Source organism: Gadus chalcogrammus, chromosome 2 (assembly GCF_026213295.1).
Source record: "Gadus chalcogrammus isolate NIFS_2021 chromosome 2, NIFS_Gcha_1.0, whole genome shotgun sequence".
Lineage (NCBI taxonomy): Eukaryota > Metazoa > Chordata > Actinopteri > Gadiformes > Gadidae > Gadus > Gadus chalcogrammus.
Genome location: NC_079413.1, coordinates 5,784,802 through 5,802,369, shown reverse-complemented (window position 1 = coordinate 5,802,369; position 17,568 = coordinate 5,784,802). Strand labels below are relative to the sequence as shown.

Genomic DNA, 17,568 nt, shown 5'->3' with positions numbered 1-17,568 from the left:
AACCTCAAATGTACACATGTCTCCATTGTTCCATTGTGCTTCTTTCCGCCTCAAGTAGGACAATACGTAAATAAACAAAGCACAGCCTTCTGTTCTCTTGACCATTATTTTGAATGAAACAAGCTATTACTCACAAATAATGAAACTGCTACTTGGGTTGTAATCAAATGAACGTATGTCAAGGAACAAGAACACACAGCATTTTTCAGTGTAGGATCTGAAAGACTGATTTTTTATTTGTACTTTTCCACCATCTGACAGAGCAAAAAAAAAAAAAAGGTTATCTAAAGTCACAGGGTATGAAATAACATGAGATAAAATCCCCAAAATAACATTGAAATGGCATTTTAAAATAACTTAAACAAAAAAAATGGAGTAACATTAAATATCGTAGCATTAAAAGAAGAGATATCAAGGTGGTAAGGAAGGTTTATCATTGGTTGTGAGAGAGAGAGAGAGAGAGAGAGAGAGAGAGAGAGAGAGAGAGAGAGAGAGAGAGAGAGAAAGAGAAAGAGAGAGAGAGAGAGAGAGAGAGAGAGAGAGAGAGAGAGAGAGAGAGAGAGAGAGAGAGAGAGAGAAGGGGTGATATTAACAGAGTTTAGACGTAGCCTTTAACCTGTGAGGCAGGGCCTCTGCGGGGGCTGCTCTCCCCACTGCTGAAGGTGGGCGAGCCGGGCATGCCCGGGGGACTCGACCCGGCGTAGAGCAGAGAACCCCCGATGAGCAGCAGAGCGGACGCCCCCCAGCCAATGTACAGCGCTGGGCCGAGCTCTCGCTTGTGCGGCGCCGCCACGTGCGGGTCGTAGAAATCCCTGATGATGGAGTGGGCCGTCCAGCAGATGGGCACCAGGTACAGGAAGCCCGCAATGGCGAACATGATGCCGGAGATGCGGGCGATGCGGGCCTTGAGGCTGTTGACGCCGACGCACTTGGTGCACTTGACGCCCACCACGCCCAGGGAGAGCGCCACGCCGCAAAGCATGATGGAGAGGACCGTGAGGCCGCGCGCCGCCTGCATGTCGCTGGGCAAGGCGAGCATGCTGTCGTACACCTTGCACTGGATCTGCCCAGTGCTCTGCACGATGCAGGTCATCCAGAGGCCCTCCCAGATGATCTGAGCTGTCACTATGTTGTTCCCGATGAAGGCGGTGACGCGCCACAGCGGCATGGTGCACACGATCGCCCCGCACACCCAGCCCACGATGGCCATGATCAGGCCGAGCAGCTGCATACCCGTGGTCGCCATGGTGATCGCTGTTGTCGGAGTCGGACGGAGGCAGCTGGTGATGTGGGATCAGTGTCTTTTCTCCTTTGCGGGGACAAAGTCTACTTCCAACCAGATGAGGCTCCCGTTGTGTGGTGAGGGTCGATGCCGTGATGGGAAGACAGCTGTGAAAGCAGACAGCGGCCGAGCAACCTGAAAGACAAACAATACAATCGGTCATCACTATTGTGTATTTAACTATACTACGTCAGGCAAACACCATCAGCCACCCAAAATAATTGAAACATGAATTCACCCCTCTGTCTACTACAATTACCATTGAATGACCAACGCATCGAAGCCCTTCATGGATGCATATAGTTATCATAAATACTTGTAGGAAACATGTTGGGAGGCCCGTGGCGAGAGGATTCCAATGAGTAGCAGAGAGAATGGCTCTCTTTGACACAGCTGTGGGTGTAGAGCTACGCCTTGCTCGGTGAGTGGATTATCTCAGAAAAACATGAGGACATTCTGAACACAAGCAGCTTTCATGACGGCCCGTGGAGTGGGCCCGGAGGCCGTGAAGTTAGCACTGCGTCTTTTACCGTTACTGTAAAATTAAAACGGCTTATGCTCCAACAGCAGACCACTTCACCAAAGGCTACACCGTTATTATGGTTTAACAAAGGGAAGCACAGACAGGTGCATTCCTATGGATCACTATTTAACATACTGGTAGTGCTCATTGTAGTAGTACATATACTTACCAACCTATTACTAGTATATGTAACAAAGTAATGAGCATTAAGTAATGACACAAATAAGTTTAACAGAATCAAGTATCCAGAACGGCCGATATTTGTCTATGTTTTGTCGAGATCGAGATAAAATAATTGGTCAGATATCAAATCATGAATACAACTTCTATTAAAATTCTAACTATTCCCCATCAGTACAGACGATCCTGAGTGATAATGACGTTTAAGTTTCCCCTATTTCCTTCCTGAAACTTGTGGAGATACCAACACCCACGACGGACACCAAAGTATTCATGACCAAAGGAGCAGCATCAACTCACTCTCGTCTCCCTTTGGAAGTGGTCCACAGGTCTTCGTCTTCCTTTTCGTTCTTCAATGAGCGGCGCTCTTGGACACTAACGCCCAAAGTATTCACCTTATTCCCCCAAGGCGAGCCAAGGAAGAGCGCTTCGGACGGTCTGGCTCTGGTGAGGGTCAGGTGATGGAGAGGCACAGTCAGCTTCAACACCCAGCAATGGACTGGGGAGGGAGGCTGCCCTCCCAGATGCCACTGGAAGTCTGTGTGGCAGTGGGCAGAAGCACGCGCTCGTGTGCACGCCCGTGTCAGCGTGTGAATAAGTGAATATATCTGAATGTGTCTCCCAGTGCCTGGTGTACCAACACAATGCCCTGCTGTTCCGCTGTGCCCTCGCTTCTGCTCGCCGCCCTCCCTCCCTCCCTCCCTCCCCACCAGCACCACCTCAGCTTCACTGGCAGCCCCTATCCCACTCTGCAACCCCGACCAACCCAGCCACCCACCCCATCTTATTCTCTCCACTTTTTCATCTCGGTTTTACTCTCGGGCATGCTTGACATTTCTTCCCATTCTCTTCTTTTCATCTTCCGTATTTTTATTGCCCCTTGGCTCCTGGCTTCGATGAAAGGGGAGTCACTGCCTTCATTGCTTTGGTGTACAAGTATCACACACTGCAAGCAGAGCTCCCGGTGGTAATTCTTTTTAATTGTTGTGCCCATGCGACGTTCAATGACTAACCTGAATAATTTACAAAGAACAATCGGAGGCACATTTAACAAGAAAAGTACAGTGAAAACAATTCAGTCGTATAAAAATGGATCATTTTCAGTCATCTTACATAAGAGGTTCAGATGCTGCAACAGCTGGAGGTGACGATAAGAGGCGCAGCGTTTCGGCCTCCGTGCAGGCGACCAGGACTGAAGAACGGATGGAGTCTGTCCGTGAAGCTGTCCCTGAACGTGAACATGTGAACCCCGCTTTCAACGCAGTAGAAGGACACGTGGCCCTCTCCGTAGTCCAAAAACACAGCCACCTTCCTGGGCTTCTCCTCCACGCCCACCACCGCGGGCGGTGAGCTGTTGGCGACGTACTGGCCTCCGGGCTTGAGGCTCAGGGTCCAGAAGCCGTTGGCCGGGCAGACGGTGAACTTCCCCTTCCTGTTGACGGTCTGTCTCACCACGCCGATGCTCCACTCCCACTTGTCCCCCACCTCCACCTCCCAGTAGAACCGGCCGGCGCCAAAACTCTCCCTGCCCAGGATGTTGGCCACGCGGTCGAACCTCTTGGGGTTGTCCGGCACCTCTTGGAGCTTGTCCGTGTGTCTCACCTGCTTTCTGTCCTCTGAGATGGAGAGCGAGGGGTGCGCCGTCTTAGGACTCAGGTTGACATCCGCTGTGATCGAAAGGAAATTGAGTGATTTTCTCAAAAGTCTGGAGATACAGTTGAGGAAGAATGAATCCTACACAGACGCTTACATCCTACATACCTGTGTATTTCTGTATTCTCTTAAGTTCTGCAAAGGAAGGAAAGGAATTGGTAAACTAGTAAAATACAACTAATACTATGTACTTAGTAATGGCTTTGTGATTAGTGAAGAGATCCATATTACTGACCAGATTTTGACAGTCGATTAACCTCTTCCTTTAGCATATCCATCATCTCAGAAAGAGCTCTCCTGGTGATGGCAACGCAAGGGTCGGTTTCCATGGTAACCTTCGACCAGTCTTTCATATCGGTGGGGCAAATAATAAGAGACGCACACTGTCGAGAAACAAGAAAGAAAGTACAACTGTAAAATGGCCGTCAGCACCAAAGGGGGTAAGTGTTGCATCATCCAGGATCTAGTATCAATACCGATGGCACGAAGGGTTCTGCATCGTCGTTTTCGCTAGTATGAAGAACCTGAGAACCGTATTTAAGGGCCTCCTTTCTCTGCTCCTGGCTCCTCAGTTGTCTGATCTCCTGCTCCAGATCATGGATCAGCATCTCCACCTTCCTCTCCTCCTCCTGCTCCCGCTCCTCGATGGCGGCCACCACCCACTTGTGGCTCTTCTCCATGGAATGGACCAGAGCGGAAAACACCTTCTGGCTCTCTCGCACCTCTCTGAGACAAGAGGTCTGAGTGGACAGGCCAACATTATGGATTAATGCTAATCCTGTAGGCTTTAAGACCGCACAACATGTCAAATATGGATGGATGTGGAGAACAAACCTTTAGGAGCTGGACCGAATACTTCAACTTCTCTATCTTGTGCTGCCTTTCCTGAATCATTTGCCCAACATTCGCTTCCTGTATGTGCGAAAGCAAGACATACATTTAAATAATTCCCTGATGACATGTCATTTAGTTTTTTGTGATCATTCCCTAGACCAATGAGGAGGAATACGTACAACTTTTTCAACGGGTGGCTTCAGCGGACGATTTTTCCTATAGTTCTCAGACACATCTGCGAGGATTCTGTTGATACTAAGGTCCGGCCTTGTGGAAAACACTCTTTTACACTGTGGGCAGAAGGTGGACTGGTGCTTGGACCAAGAATGGCAGAGACAGGTTTTGCAGAAACTGTGTCCGCATGGAATAGTGACGGGATTGATGAAGACATCTCTGCACAGAAAGCACAGGAAGGACTTCTCACGGAGTAGGCTGATGGTAGACGCCATGCTCTAAAGGAAAAAGAACCCCAGAAACAAAGGTCTTAAAATACAGATGTCAAAGTGTATAGAATTACATTATGCGTATCATGCAAAGTGACATATTTACACAGAAGACCGTTCTCTAACCAATTACAGTGCTGTAAGACAACGTATGTTTAAATACTCGAATATAAATTAAATAAAACTATGGACTATAAGCTTGCACTATACCTTGTGTATAGTACAATAGTATAGGTTCTATTTTAGGACTGTCCTTGTCCTGTACTTCGAGAAGGAGAGCTGTAAACATCGAAACAGAGATTTTCTCCTATTTAAATTGGTCTTCTCTCTATTCAACACAGTTACTCCCACAATGAGAGAAACAGGACACCTCGTGTTATGCAACCAAAAACTATTCAAAAGGTTGTATTCTCTCTTATTTGTTGTTTCCTTGTTGAATGTCATCAACCTCTCTAAGCTAAATCACTGCTATTGACTATATTTCTAAATGTGTTAAATAACAAACTTATGTGTATACAGAATATACAGCTTATCAACAGAGGTATAATGAAAAGCATGCAGTAGAACAGGTAGCTACAAATAGTGTGTTGCGTCACTTAGACACAGATTCCTAAACAAAACAGCAGCCATAACATAGCATAACTCTTCCCACTTCGTGTGAATGTTCTTTTTCGAAAGACTTAGATGAGATGGGTCATTTCTATAATAATGGGAACATTAACCGTTAAACCCTACGCCCTGGTAATGTGTTCTCAATATGAAAGGCCTGCAAAAAACCTTCTTTTAAAACTTAAACAATTTATTCAAAGGAATGCTGTAGAACTAAAGAAAAGTGCTTGACTTACCTATCAAGGTGTCCTCACCCAAACACTAAACTGTGTTCAGCGTAGGACGCTGTGTTCTCTGTATTAACTCCTAGACGGCTCGTGAGACAGGTGTAGTTAGCTGTAGTGTGGGCAGGAAACCAGCGACGTAGACAATGGCAGCCCATTCAGGCTCCACCCTGAACATTATCAGGGCATCTAAGGGAAGGTACACAGGTATATAGCCCGACACCAGGAAATGGAGGACTTTGAAGAAAGAAACGGCCAAGGAGACATAGTTCAACAGATAATCATTTATTTATTGCGTTCGTAGTGCAGTGTTTGGTTATTTGTATGCAATGCTTGAGTATACCTTGTTGTTGATTGTATGTTGTTTTCGCTTAACAAATGATACCTAAAGGAAGTTTGCTCTGTGTAACTCTGCAACGGTCATATTAACATGTACTTATCACTCATCAAGTACTTGAAAGACAGTAAGGCAGACTTAGTTTTCATATACAGTTTCGCTAGCTGTGTTGGTACAAAATCCTACAGCAATTCAAGCACTGAAAGCACGTGATATAAACATTCCTTTCCATTTGGTGGTTCGATTCACAAATCATAACCGACGGCGGCTGCTCCGCGTCACTCCCGAGCCGAGGGGAAGAACCGGTTGATGAAGATGGAGTTGAAGTTGAGCCTGGCCGCGGGGGCCACTCTGTCCTCCAGGTTGTCAATGGCAACCTGGGCGGCCCCCCCGGCAGCGCCCCCCACCGCGCCTCCTATAATCCCGTACAGGACCATGCCCCCGGGACCCTCCACGGCCCCGACCAGCGCGCCCATCATGGCCCCCACGGCCAGGCCGGTGCCCAGCCCCCTGGCCAGGGAAGTCCTGAGCCAGCCGTTGTCCATCTCCGCCTCGGCCCGGATCTCCGCCCCGACCACGTAGTCGTACACCTGCCGCTGCCGCTGCAGCTCCTCCCCGCTGAAGCGCTGCTCCAGCTCCTCGCCGGCCCTCTCCATCTCCGCCGCCCGCTGCCTCCTGATCCGCGTCTCCTCCTTCCTCACGCTGGACTCCGCCCGCTGGAAGGTCCTGCTGGAGAAGAAGCTGCCCCCGACCGACGCCACCATCCACTCCACCTTCTGCAGGAACTCCACCTCCCGCCGGTCGTCCCTCCAGTTCTTGCTGAACACGTGGTAGCGCCCTCCGAACTTCTGCACCAGCTCCTTCAGGTGCCAGTCGCTGCGCAGCACCCGGTCGTCCAGGGCGCCGCCCTCCAGGGGACCCTCGTAGGCCAGCAGCACCATGCAGTGGCGCAGGCAGTTCACCCCGAAGCGCTTGGTCACCAGCTTGGGCGTCTGGATGTCGTTGAGGGAGATCTGCTCCAGGTCGAAGGCCACGAGCAGGGCGTGGGGGCCCGGCACGCACAAGCACTTTGACCTCTTCAGCTCCATCTTCCTCTTGGCCTCGGTGATGTCCTTGCTGTAGATGTTCGGACCGTTGATCACGGCCACCCGCCGCCCGGCCAGATGTCCCGTGTTCTTCATGCTGGAGGGAATGCCGGTGACCGCCTTGGAGAACTCCTCCCTCCCCAGGATGGCGTTGGTCAGTTGGAACTGAGCTGGACCGTTGCTTCCGATCACCAGGAGCCGTAGTTCCATAGCCGGCGCTGCCAGAGGGAAACAGGGTTATTCTTAACCTGATACAGTCAAACTGAAATCATTTCTTTCCGAGTATCAACAGTTAACTACTTTAGTTACTCAGCAAAATAGTTATTATTAAATTTGGGCATCCGCACTGAATGTACCGAGATTTAAAACATATTGAGTCCTTTTTATGTAATATCTTACCGGTTCAATAAAACAAGGGGAAACTCACCCTTCTTTCTTTTATCCTTTGGGTATATTTATAGCTGATAGATGCTATTGTTTAGTGTGGGTTATGGTTAAATCCTTTGAAGTCCCTCACAAAGCTGTTGCATGTAGAATTTCCATGGATGTAAATAAATGACTATATCTTTCCCTATCTCATTATCTCTCTTTGTGTGCTTGTCACACTCTCTCTCGCAATCTCTCTCTCTCTCTCTCTCTCTCTCTCTCTCTCTCTCTCTCTCTCTCTCTCTCTCTCTCTCTCTCTCTCTCTCTCTCTCTCTCTCTCTCTCTCTCTCTCTCTCTCTCTCAGTCTGGTGATTGGTCAGAGGGTGATCAGTTTTGATGGAAAATGACCTCGGGCAGAATGCTGGCAGTGAGGGCAGACACTTTTTTCTTCTTTTTTTTTATGACATCAGATAACAGTTAAACATGTCATTTACAACAACGTCAGAATACATGGGAACAGTGCTACACCAAACACTGGTGTGGCTATGACAGAAGTTATATGACTATTTCATAACACATTTCACAGGCCTTTTCCAAGGTTATTTGACTTCAATCTACCAGCTAGACAATGTTTTGCCAGGGAAATCAATAGCTCATTGGGTCAGTTATGCACTATGCAAAGGGTTTGCATAGTTCCCCAACCTATATTAGTTTTTCAAATAACAGAGCAGTGTCTTTGTAGGATTTGGCTGTCCGCAATGAACTACTGATGTTTAATCCAAGGGAAGGGTTAGTAAATATTGCCTTACAGTTTATACTAATTAGTTGATTATGCACACATAATTGTAATATAACAGATAGATAAACATTTAAATATACTTATTTGTATTCTCATGTTGTGACCTAATGTGATTATGTGACCATAATGTCAACCTAACATATGTACTACCTTCAGCAGCATGACAGTGAATACGAACAACAGCACTACGACGTGGTCAACGTTGGGAATAACCAAAGCGGAAGTTACCATGTTTACTTCCTCCTAGTTGGTGCAGCCGTGAAGCTAGAGGACATGTTGTGCGCTAGTTGATCGCTTACTTCATTCGTTTTACTTTGCGAGGGATGAAGCATGACTGATGCTATGCCGTAATGGCACAAGTTAACCGGAATGTGATTGTGAAATAGACAAATGACGCATGTGGGTGCGGCTCTAGGAGGAAACCAATTAAAGTGTTGAATTAGAGTTATTTTACGATGACTAACGTGACCATGATTAAACGCGTACTGTTATTCAAGACAATAACAGTCCCGTTTTCAAGCGGCAGTAGGCGCTGCTCTACCAGGGTTTCAACTGGTGAGCTAAAAGCTGCAGTGACAGAGAGCGCACAGCCCTCGCCGCTTTCAGGGGAGGCGTCATTATACGTGCATGTGAGTTGCAGTCGAGAAGTCACGTCTCCCCGTTACGCATGCTTGTCTTTTGTACAATGAGTCATTTTTCTGAGATGTGGAATCGATTCCTTTGTACTCAAAATGCATTGTCCTCAAAATATCTTCCTACCCTTTTTATGTATTTTTCCCACTGCAGTGGCCTTACTGTCTTAGAAGATGCTCCTATTGCAACTTTAACAAGTACATCCCCAAAGCTGATAACAGCTCCATTATGGCTGACTGCCTTCAGCGGGAGACGGAAACGTTACTGCGGCTGAGTCAAGTGTCTAGGTATGGGGAGTGGGACAATTCAGATTATAAACAGATTTCCCTTCAACGATCAACTGTCATTTTCTTCTGGAACCCAGGATGGTTAGGCGCCCGTACCTCCTACCCATTTCAGCTATTCTTTTTACAGCATCACATCTGTGTTTTTTGGTGGTGGAACCCCGAGTCTGGCACACCCCTCCACCATTGAGAAGGTCTTGGAGTCTATATCCAGCCATGCTAGTCTGGCAGACAGCGCTGAAGTCACCATAGAGGTCAACCCGACCCCAGTAGGGATGTCCAGGTTAGAAGAGTTTCACCGTGCGGGGGTAAACCGTTTCTCCATCGGTGTTCAGGTGATAGCCGTCTCCTATTGTTCATTCTTCTGTCAATTCATCCATAAATATATCTTAAACATCACAATATATACAAACACAGTATATTTCTGAACAATATTCTCATTCCATGACTCCTCCCTCTTTGGAACCCCCAGTCGTTGCAGGACAAGGATCTCAAACTCCTGGGCAGGGACCACAACTCCCAGCATGCCTTGCGGACCCTCGCCGAGGCCCGGCGGCTGTGCCCCGGCCGTGTGTCGGTGGACGTCATGTTCGGGCGGCCCGGCCAGACCCTGGACTCCTGGGAGCGGGAGCTATCTGAGCTTTTGAGAGTGTGCGACGACCACGTGTCTTTGTACCAGCTGACGGTGGAGCGGGGAACCGCGCTGTTCAAACAGGTCGTTAACGTTTGGGATTTAAAGGGGACATTTTTTATCACGTTTTGAAAATCTGCGTATTGTGACATCACAAGTGGGCGTGGCCACCTATAAGTGTGCTGGATAGATGAGCAACGTTTTGCTACAGTCCACTGGGTAGGCTGGTAGACGGATCTATCCAGAACACATCTAGGTGGACACGCCCACTAGTGATGTCAGAAGAAGCAGATTTCAAATGGCTTGTAAGGGATAATCCCACTCACACGTGGTGGTATAATATGTCCCCTTCAACAAACTTTTATATTGTCTTTTACAGCGTCATCATTTTCGTTTGGTTCAATATCATTGTCAAGAGTATCTTACATGTCTTTGTCTAAGCGACTCTGGGCCTGTCCACCACAGAAGGCTGTCTAGCAACTGGTTTACACTTCTGCCCCTTGTGGCGACAACGACACAGATTTTCTTTTCCTTTTGCAAAAACTCCACTGTCTCAAATCAAAAAAAAGTCCAGGTTCTGTCATACTTTGTCTAAAGATGTCCTTCAATACAGGTGGAGCAGGGCCAGCTCGCCCTGCCGGCGGAGGAGGTGATGGCGGCCATGTACCACTCTGCCCGGACGCTTCTCCTCCAGCACGGCTTCCAGCAGTACGAGGTTTCGAACTTCGCCAGGCGTGTGAGTCTCCCCACGCCTCCTCGGCGGCTCTGAGGATGGAGGCTTTGTCTTTTGCTGCTGTTGTTGGGTTTTGTGCTGCTTTGCTTTGTCTGATATACAGGGCAACTGAAGCAACAGTTTGAATTCACATTACATGAGATGTATTCGTTTAGCAGAAGCTTTAAACTAGTGAGCCATGCCGAGAACCGGCCAAGCATACGGTCAAACGCATGAATAGGTTTGGTTGTTATTTGAATTGTTTTTCACTCCCAATTCAGTTTCATTCCCAAACTGGCTTATAACCCTCCGATTACCACCCACCTCGTTTGAATCGTATTAGGAGGGCCCCTAATGGGTTTCTGATTGGCTTTTCTTTCATCTCTGTTGTCCGCCTTTTGAGTAAACAGGTCTGACTCAATCAACGAATGAGTCATTCATTATGAAGGGACAATTTACTTCCTTTAACCGTTGTTCTATCCCACCAGGAGTTCATACAATTGAATTGCGGTTTACAAAGGGGTTTATTTCTCCGGCTAATTGAGGTTAGGACGCCTCGGACCGTCCCAGAACTTTCTAGGTTGACCTGACATGCACGGCGCACGAGCTCTCGTAACGACACCCTCTCTCTGATGCTACAGAACGCCGTCAGCCATCACAACATGAACTACTGGAAGGGTGGGCAGTACATTGGAGTGGGCCCAGGTAGACCAATACCTCTCCACCCATCACTCATTGTTTAGCTAAGTGTATAGCTACGTAGCATAATATGTGAAGGTTATCCGATTTTATTATTCATGTTCAATAATGAAGAGTGCGTGCCACGCTGTGACGCTACAGGGGCACACGGGCGCTTTGCTCCCCTAGGGGAGGGGAGGGCCGTCAGGGAGGCCAGGGTCCAGACCTTGGAGCCAGACTTCTGGATCCAAGAGGTCCAGCACAGGGGTCACGCCACCCGCAGAAGGATCCCCCTCCCAAGCCCTCTGGGACTGTGAGTTGTGTGTGTGTGTGTGTGTGTGTGTGTGTGTGTGTGTGTGTGTGTGTGTGTGTGTGTGTGTGTGTGTGTGTGTGTGTGTGTGTGTGTGTGTGTGTGTGTGTGTGTGTGTGTGTGTGTGTGTTCCCTCCCCTGATGAGACCCGAATGAGCCCGACTGCTCATCTAAGCAGTGTGTAATACATCGACTAAATATTGAAGAGTGTATCCTCTGTGCCAGCAAACACTCTTTAAAGTGTTGTTTTCTATCACGTCTGGGTCTTAGTCACAATCCAGGGATGTGTGATGTCCTCTCATGAAGTATGTGTGCGTCTGTCTGCCTGTGTGTGTGTCTTTGTGTGTGTGTGTGCGTCTGTCTGTCTGTCTGTCTGTGTGTGTGGATGTGTCTTTGTGTGTGTCTGTCTGTCTGTCTGTCTGTGTGTGGGTGGATGTGTCTTTGTGTGTGCGTCTGTCTGTGTGTGTGTGGATGTATCTTTGTGTGTCTGTCTGTCTGTGTGTGGATGTGTCTTTGGGTGTGCGTCTGTCTGTGTGTGTGTGTGTGTGTGTGTGTGTGTGTGTGTGTGTGTGTGTGTGTGTGTGTGTGTGTGTGTGTGTGTGTGTGTCTGTGTGCGTGCGTGCAGGTTGGAGGAGGTGCTGGCGATGGGGCTGAGGCTGACAGAGGGCATTGCTCACCAGGTGAATTGATTAGTAGGGCCGGCCCGCTCCTCAGAGTAAAGGGCCACTAGAGCTACGTTGCAACGCTGTTGCCATGGCGATGGCTGCTCTAAAAGCAGGTGCTCCAATGTTCGTCAGGCGTGATGCAGCACTTTTTATATCTAAAAATACATATTTTGGCCTGTCTACTGGTGGTACATTTCCGAGCTTTTTGTATTTGTTAGGTGAATTTTCTTCATGAACATGACTTGATAAACAACTATAATCTGCTACTACTTGTGTATATAGATATAGACATATGAGTTACATAGTAGTATTCCATATATCTAATATCCCTTTCACTCTTTTGAAAACAGCATTGGCACATCTTCTGCCCTGAAGCAGACCTCCAGACAGTGTTTGGCACGTATCCGGACGTCCAAAACTTGCTGCTAAGCGGACATTTGATTCTCGACGACCGGTAATCGATCCTTCAACATCTCCCAACCTCTCATGTAAATAATCCCCCAAAAAGACGGAACGCAATACGTTCTGTCCGCCTGTCTCCAGACCTACTCTGATCAGCGGTCTTATCTCTCTGTCTCTTTTCCGTGGCAGAGGGCTACGGTGTTCCTGGGACGGACTGGCGCTACTCGACGGCATGCTGCCAACACTCTTGCTGGCGCTGGAAGGCCATATGAGCCCTTGAGGACAGACACACATACCCTGAGGACAGACACGCAGACCCGGTTGCCAAGGGGACCAGGTGACCGAAGGGTCATGGGCTAGACATGCTTTTCTTTATTTGTCCAGGCTGACTGATGTATGTTTGTATTATACAGTATATACTATTTATATTTTCCTAGTACAATATCACTGGTTGATATACGGATCATTAACATCTCTGTCCGTTTGCAAAAGGGCATTATTACACCTATTCTTATCTATGTTGATTCACATTGTTCCATCTCAGGAAGATGTTGTACAATGTGGTAATTGTATTAGCTAATCAAAGTAATTTTGTAAATGTTTAACGCAAATGTAAATTAGAATTTACCGGAACCATTATGTGAGGTGGTATGGTAGGCCTACCACTGATCTTGTAAAAACATTCGACAACAGAATAAATTGGAACAAATCCTTTTCATATTCATGAGTGTTTAAGTGCCACATGAGTCATGACGCACACCATATGCCACAGTTTTTGTTGGTGCACTCCGATGTATGTTTCCTGTTTCTATAGTCCAAATTTGGGCTGCTAATAAAAGACTGGCTACTTGAAGACAACGCATCTATAGTGAATCAGACCCTCAGCGCCCTCGGTTTTCCGGGCGGCAAATGCATTGTTGGGGTGACGTCATTGTTGTATAAGTGCAATAGACACATGAAGGAAAACACTCGACAACACAGAGAGATAATCAGTATAAGAGTTTATTCGTAACGTGCAAATACAAAAAAGAAACACGACGCATCGGTCCAGCCAGACGCCAAAGAGTATAACTCCTTACATAATATAATATCGTAGCATACTACTACAATGTTGGTTTAAGAAGATTCTCAATTCATTGAATCTGACACTTCTTGGGTTTGTTCTTACTGCTGCTTGATCCAAGCACCAGTTTCAGGTCACTGTTGAAACTCGGGCGGCGCGCCGACGCGCAGAGCGCGGCGCACGGCCCGTCCATCGGGACCTCGCTGCTCATCTTCCTCACCGCTCTCTGGTTGGAGAAAAGCGACTGATAGGTGTGGAGGGATATTGTTTGATGCTGTGACGGAATGATCTCGGCAGGCAGCCCACCCAACGTCACGAGCGCCCTGAACACGTCATCGAGTCCGGAGCCTGCTTTGGCCGACGTTTCGTAGTACGCAGCGTCCTCGCCGAGGATTTCACTGATTTCCGACCGGCTCACGACCCTCCCCGTGGCCAGATCGACTTTATTGCCACAGATGACAATCGGTACCCTCGGGGAGTCCTTTGATTTCATCAGCGTTGTTTTGCTAGAGATGATCTCGTTGCGCAGATTGCGCGCCTCCTTCAACGAGTCTCGGTCATCCAAGCTGAACGCCAGCACAAAAATGTCACCTGTCAATCAAAGAAAACACCAGTATTAAGTTAATTTGTTATTTCTGAATGTGAAAATGTGCAATGTATGTCTTTAAAGTCAAATTTATTCAGTAAAATCAGATATTGCATTGCAATATTGCGAGTTCTTGCTCATACCTGTCAAAATGGATAACCTCCGTTTGGCGGGGAATTCTCTTTCCCGCGCCGCGTCCAGGACATCGATGAGATAAGGTTTCCCTCGGATGTGGTACATCTTCCTGTGGAAGTCTTCCGTCGTCGGCACATACCGCTCGTCAAACTCGTCCCCCAGAAACCGACGGACGATGTTGGTCTTTCCAACTTTTGGCGCGCCCAGGACTACGATCCGCCGACAGTTCCTCGGCTTGATCTGTCCGGGGGGCACCGTCCCGTCGCCACTGTTCTCACTGGAAAGTGGCGTTTTGGGTAAATCTTCAACTGGTTTCTTTTGGAGTTGATCGGACGAAGAACGCTTCTCGTCATCAGCACTGGAGGATCCGACGCAATCTCTCTTGTCTTGTCTCCATCGTGCCTTGACCGTTTTCAGCATGCCCGTGTCTGCCATGGTTGCACCTATATCTGAGATGGCAACACTGGAATTGGAATTTTGCGACTGGCATTTGTTCTGCAGGCTTCGTTTCGGGTTAGGTGACACACTTTCACTTTTATTGTGCGTAATGTTCTTCCCTCCAGTCAAGCGGTATGGGTGATGCCCGGGATAAGAATTGCAAGGTTCGGAGATGCCGTCAGCCGAAAGATACAACTTTTCATTTGCGTTCATCTCCATTTCCCAAGCATGTCCTGGGCAGGCCAGGTGTGGATGTAGAGCGTGACTGAGCAGCAAGTGTTCTGAGGGTTCAGTGCGCGCAGTGTCCTATACAGTCTCACCGAGCGTCGCTGCTGCGTCACCACGAAGCATCAGAGCCCCGCTCCTTTTATAGCATGTGAGTGAACACAGAACTGGTTCTTATTGGTTATTCTGTGACAGCATACAAATCTATTATTAAACGCTGAAGCATCTGAAAGGTAGGTTTAGATAAGACTACATGTGTTTTTGTTAAATTGTGTAAATTGTGTATTTCTATATTTAGCATTTAACTTATAGCTAAAATTAACAATACTCCTACACGAGGTGATACATTCACATACATTCAGTTACCCACAGTCACACACAAAGCCAAAGAGCATCCGTCATCAGCTTTGGTTCATATTGTTGTAGGTGGACATTATATAAAAGCTGTTTATTGTAATTTCCTGTTGGCAGGACGTTGGCAACAAGTGTAGCATAATATCAAATGTTGGAATGGTTAAGCATAGGCCTACTATAGCATAGTAGAACAGTAATTTAGTTTTTAAAGGTTTTGATTTCTAATAGCCTACATCGCAACATTTTGAAGGGGCATGCGTGGACAGCAGGACGAAGCCCATCATCCGTACTCGACAAGCCTGTCGATCCAGATCCTCGTACTTCACACCGTAGTGTGAAGACAGCCGGACGGTGACCTATGATTCACATGCTATCCATTCTAGGTCCATCTGCCCCAAAAGACCCAGACATAAGGCGCTATCACACCACCGCTGCGACGATTAGAAAAGTTGGGAATCTCAGCGGTTGATAGAAGTTGAGGTGAAGATTTTGACGGAAAATTGTTTGGGAAAGTTGCAAACCGTGGACAAACTCAAAAAGTGCAGAACAACCGTATGCAATGAAAATCAATGTAATTCAACATTGCTATTTATTAGAATAGGCTATGTGTGTCTTTCTGCATTGAGACCCAACAGGTTCAATTGGTGGGTAAAAAATAAGAATATGTTGATCGTAAAGAAGGAGGCGGCTGTTCCATTGTGCAGCTGACTCCATTATACTCTTATTTTATTTTCAAGGACACCTGTGAAAAGAATGAAACGCTGCATTCCAATTTCATCCCCTGAAGCACGAGCTGCTTGTCCTCATATGAGGTAGAAACATATTGCCATGGAGACTGCGTCATTCATTGTGTCGCCTATACTTTGGAATGCATCATGATGGTGAAGCCTCCTTATTTTATAGGGGTCTGTATGTATCGGAATGCATCACAATGGAACACCATGTTGGTTTTACCATTACTCATAATTCCATGTAATTGTTGGTAATAATGGCAACAATTGAAAGTAGTGTACAATTCCATGTAGCCTAATTGTTAATAATAATGTTAGGTGTAAATAGGCGGCCTATGTATTATTCCATGGAATTGTTAGTAATAATGTTAATAACTAATAATAATGTATACCAACAATCAATTTCATTGTAAGTAATAATGGTAACGAATGTTATTAATGTTTTATTTCATGGCACTGTTGGTAACAATGAAAAAAATGTAAAGGCAAGTAAATGGCTTACTCATGATTCCATGGAATTGTTAATGGTAACAATTGTTAGTCAATTATAGGCTACTAACCATTTATGTGCTTATAATACTGCAACAAATAATATCTGTGCTCAAGCATTAATTTGAGCATCAAGTGTATTTGAAGGCGTCTGCTGACTGCCCAAACATAAACACACCACTGCAGTATGTTGGCGGAAGTCGACCCACACCGCTTCGACACGTCCGCAACCAACAAGGCAATCCGACAACAACAGCCAACAACCACCGACGGGTCTGACACACCGGCCCCATGTGGGTGTTCGTTGGCATTATTGGTGTTTGTTTGGGCAGTGTGCATGCATGCCACCTTAAATGGTGGTTATTAGTGAGAGAAGAACAGCTAGCAGTTAAGATTACTCAATCACTTCCGATCATAACCAGTAGAGGTCAGCAAAGAAATAGCCTACAGATTACCCACGGTTAGGTGGGATAAGGTGCCGTATCCAATGCAAACTCACCTTTTCACTCCACTATGAATAAAATGCATTAATACATATAGTAAGAAAAACGTAAATGGTACATGCTATTGATTCTTATTGATTCTTATTGCTCTCTCTTATTTCACACACACACACACACACACACACACACACACACACACACACACACACACACACACACACACACACACACACACACACACACACACACACACACACACACACACACACACAGTAGGCTGATGTTTATGATCAGTCACCCCCACAAAGCCTCTTTGGGGTGAGAGAGAGAGAGAGAGAGAGAGAGAGAGAGAGAGAGAGAGAGAGAGAGAGAGAGAGAGAGAGAGAGAGAGAGAGAGAGAGAGAGAGAGAGAGAGAGAGAGAGAGAGAGAGACATCAAAAATCAATAAAAGTAA

At 47.0% G+C, this 17,568-nt stretch overlaps 4 protein-coding genes across 7 annotated transcripts; 1 reads left to right on the top strand and 3 right to left on the bottom strand.

Moving 5' to 3' along the window:
* Positions 1–328: 328 nt before the first annotated feature.
* Positions 329–2,516, bottom strand: cldnk (claudin k). Its single transcript, XM_056607013.1, has 2 exons — positions 2,286–2,516; positions 329–1,417 (listed from the first exon to the last, which is right to left on the bottom strand). The coding sequence occupies exon 2, from the start codon at positions 1,244–1,246 to the stop codon at positions 599–601; it is 648 nt and encodes a 215-aa protein (XP_056462988.1). The 5' UTR covers positions 1,247–1,417; positions 2,286–2,516; the 3' UTR covers positions 329–598.
* Positions 2,517–2,805: 289 nt separating this feature from the next.
* Positions 2,806–8,667, bottom strand: LOC130404178 (E3 ubiquitin-protein ligase TRIM39-like). The gene is made up of 8 exons (XM_056608825.1): positions 8,564–8,667; positions 6,376–7,388; positions 4,652–4,924; positions 4,473–4,550; positions 4,115–4,378; positions 3,874–4,021; positions 3,747–3,773; positions 2,806–3,652 (listed from the first exon to the last, which is right to left on the bottom strand). The coding sequence occupies exons 2-8, from the start codon at positions 7,378–7,380 to the stop codon at positions 3,108–3,110; spliced, it is 2,340 nt and encodes a 779-aa protein (XP_056464800.1). The 5' UTR covers positions 7,381–7,388; positions 8,564–8,667; the 3' UTR covers positions 2,806–3,107.
* Positions 8,564–13,729, top strand: rsad1 (radical S-adenosyl methionine domain containing 1). Of its 4 annotated transcripts, XM_056576884.1 has the most exons (12): positions 8,573–8,964; positions 9,122–9,255; positions 9,383–9,587; positions 9,725–9,967; positions 10,497–10,619; positions 11,084–11,140; positions 11,237–11,300; positions 11,436–11,586; positions 12,209–12,263; positions 12,599–12,702; positions 12,840–12,941; positions 12,989–13,729. In XM_056576884.1, the coding sequence occupies exons 1-11, from the start codon at positions 8,791–8,793 to the stop codon at positions 12,928–12,930; spliced, it is 1,401 nt and encodes a 466-aa protein (XP_056432859.1). In that variant the 5' UTR covers positions 8,573–8,790; the 3' UTR covers positions 12,931–12,941; positions 12,989–13,729. The 4 variants fall into 4 exon arrangements, with proteins under 4 accessions (XP_056432867.1, XP_056432859.1, XP_056432849.1 ...); XM_056576874.1 differs by having other exon boundaries at positions 12,840–13,728; XM_056576899.1 differs by lacking the exon at positions 12,989–13,729 and having other exon boundaries at positions 12,599–12,736; positions 12,840–12,926.
* On the bottom strand, positions 13,654–15,125 carry rasd2a (RASD family member 2a). The gene is made up of 2 exons (XM_056576910.1): positions 14,443–15,125; positions 13,654–14,304 (listed from the first exon to the last, which is right to left on the bottom strand). Exons 1-2 carry the CDS (start codon positions 15,089–15,091, stop codon positions 13,784–13,786), a joined length of 1,170 nt encoding a protein of 389 aa, XP_056432885.1. The 5' UTR covers positions 15,092–15,125; the 3' UTR covers positions 13,654–13,783.
* Positions 15,126–17,568: the final 2,443 nt, after the last annotated feature.

Coding starts and splice junctions, on each gene's coding strand:
- cldnk (XM_056607013.1), bottom strand. CDS start 1,246: ATGGCGACCACGGGTATGCAGCTGCTCGGCCTGATCATGGCCATCGTG.
- rasd2a (XM_056576910.1), bottom strand. CDS start 15,091: ATGGAGATGAACGCAAATGAAAAGTTGTATCTTTCGGCTGACGGCATC. Junction 14,305..14,442: donor GAGGTTATCCATTTTGACAG/GTATGAGCAAGA, acceptor TTTGATTGACAG/GTGACATTTTTGTGCTGGCG.
- LOC130404178 (XM_056608825.1), bottom strand. CDS start 7,380: ATGGAACTACGGCTCCTGGTGATCGGAAGCAACGGTCCAGCTCAGTTC. Junction 4,022..4,114: donor CAGAACCCTTCGTGCCATCG/GTATTGATACTA, acceptor GTTTCTCGACAG/TGTGCGTCTCTTATTATTTG. Junction 3,653..3,746: donor GAGAATACAGAAATACACAG/GTATGTAGGATG, acceptor TTTCGATCACAG/CGGATGTCAACCTGAGTCCT.
- rsad1 (XM_056576884.1), top strand. CDS start 8,791: ATGACTAACGTGACCATGATTAAACGCGTACTGTTATTCAAGACAATA. Junction 11,587..12,208: donor CTCCCAAGCCCTCTGGGACT/GTGAGTTGTGTG, acceptor GCGTGCGTGCAG/GTTGGAGGAGGTGCTGGCGA. Junction 12,703..12,839: donor CATTTGATTCTCGACGACCG/GTAATCGATCCT, acceptor TTTCCGTGGCAG/AGGGCTACGGTGTTCCTGGG.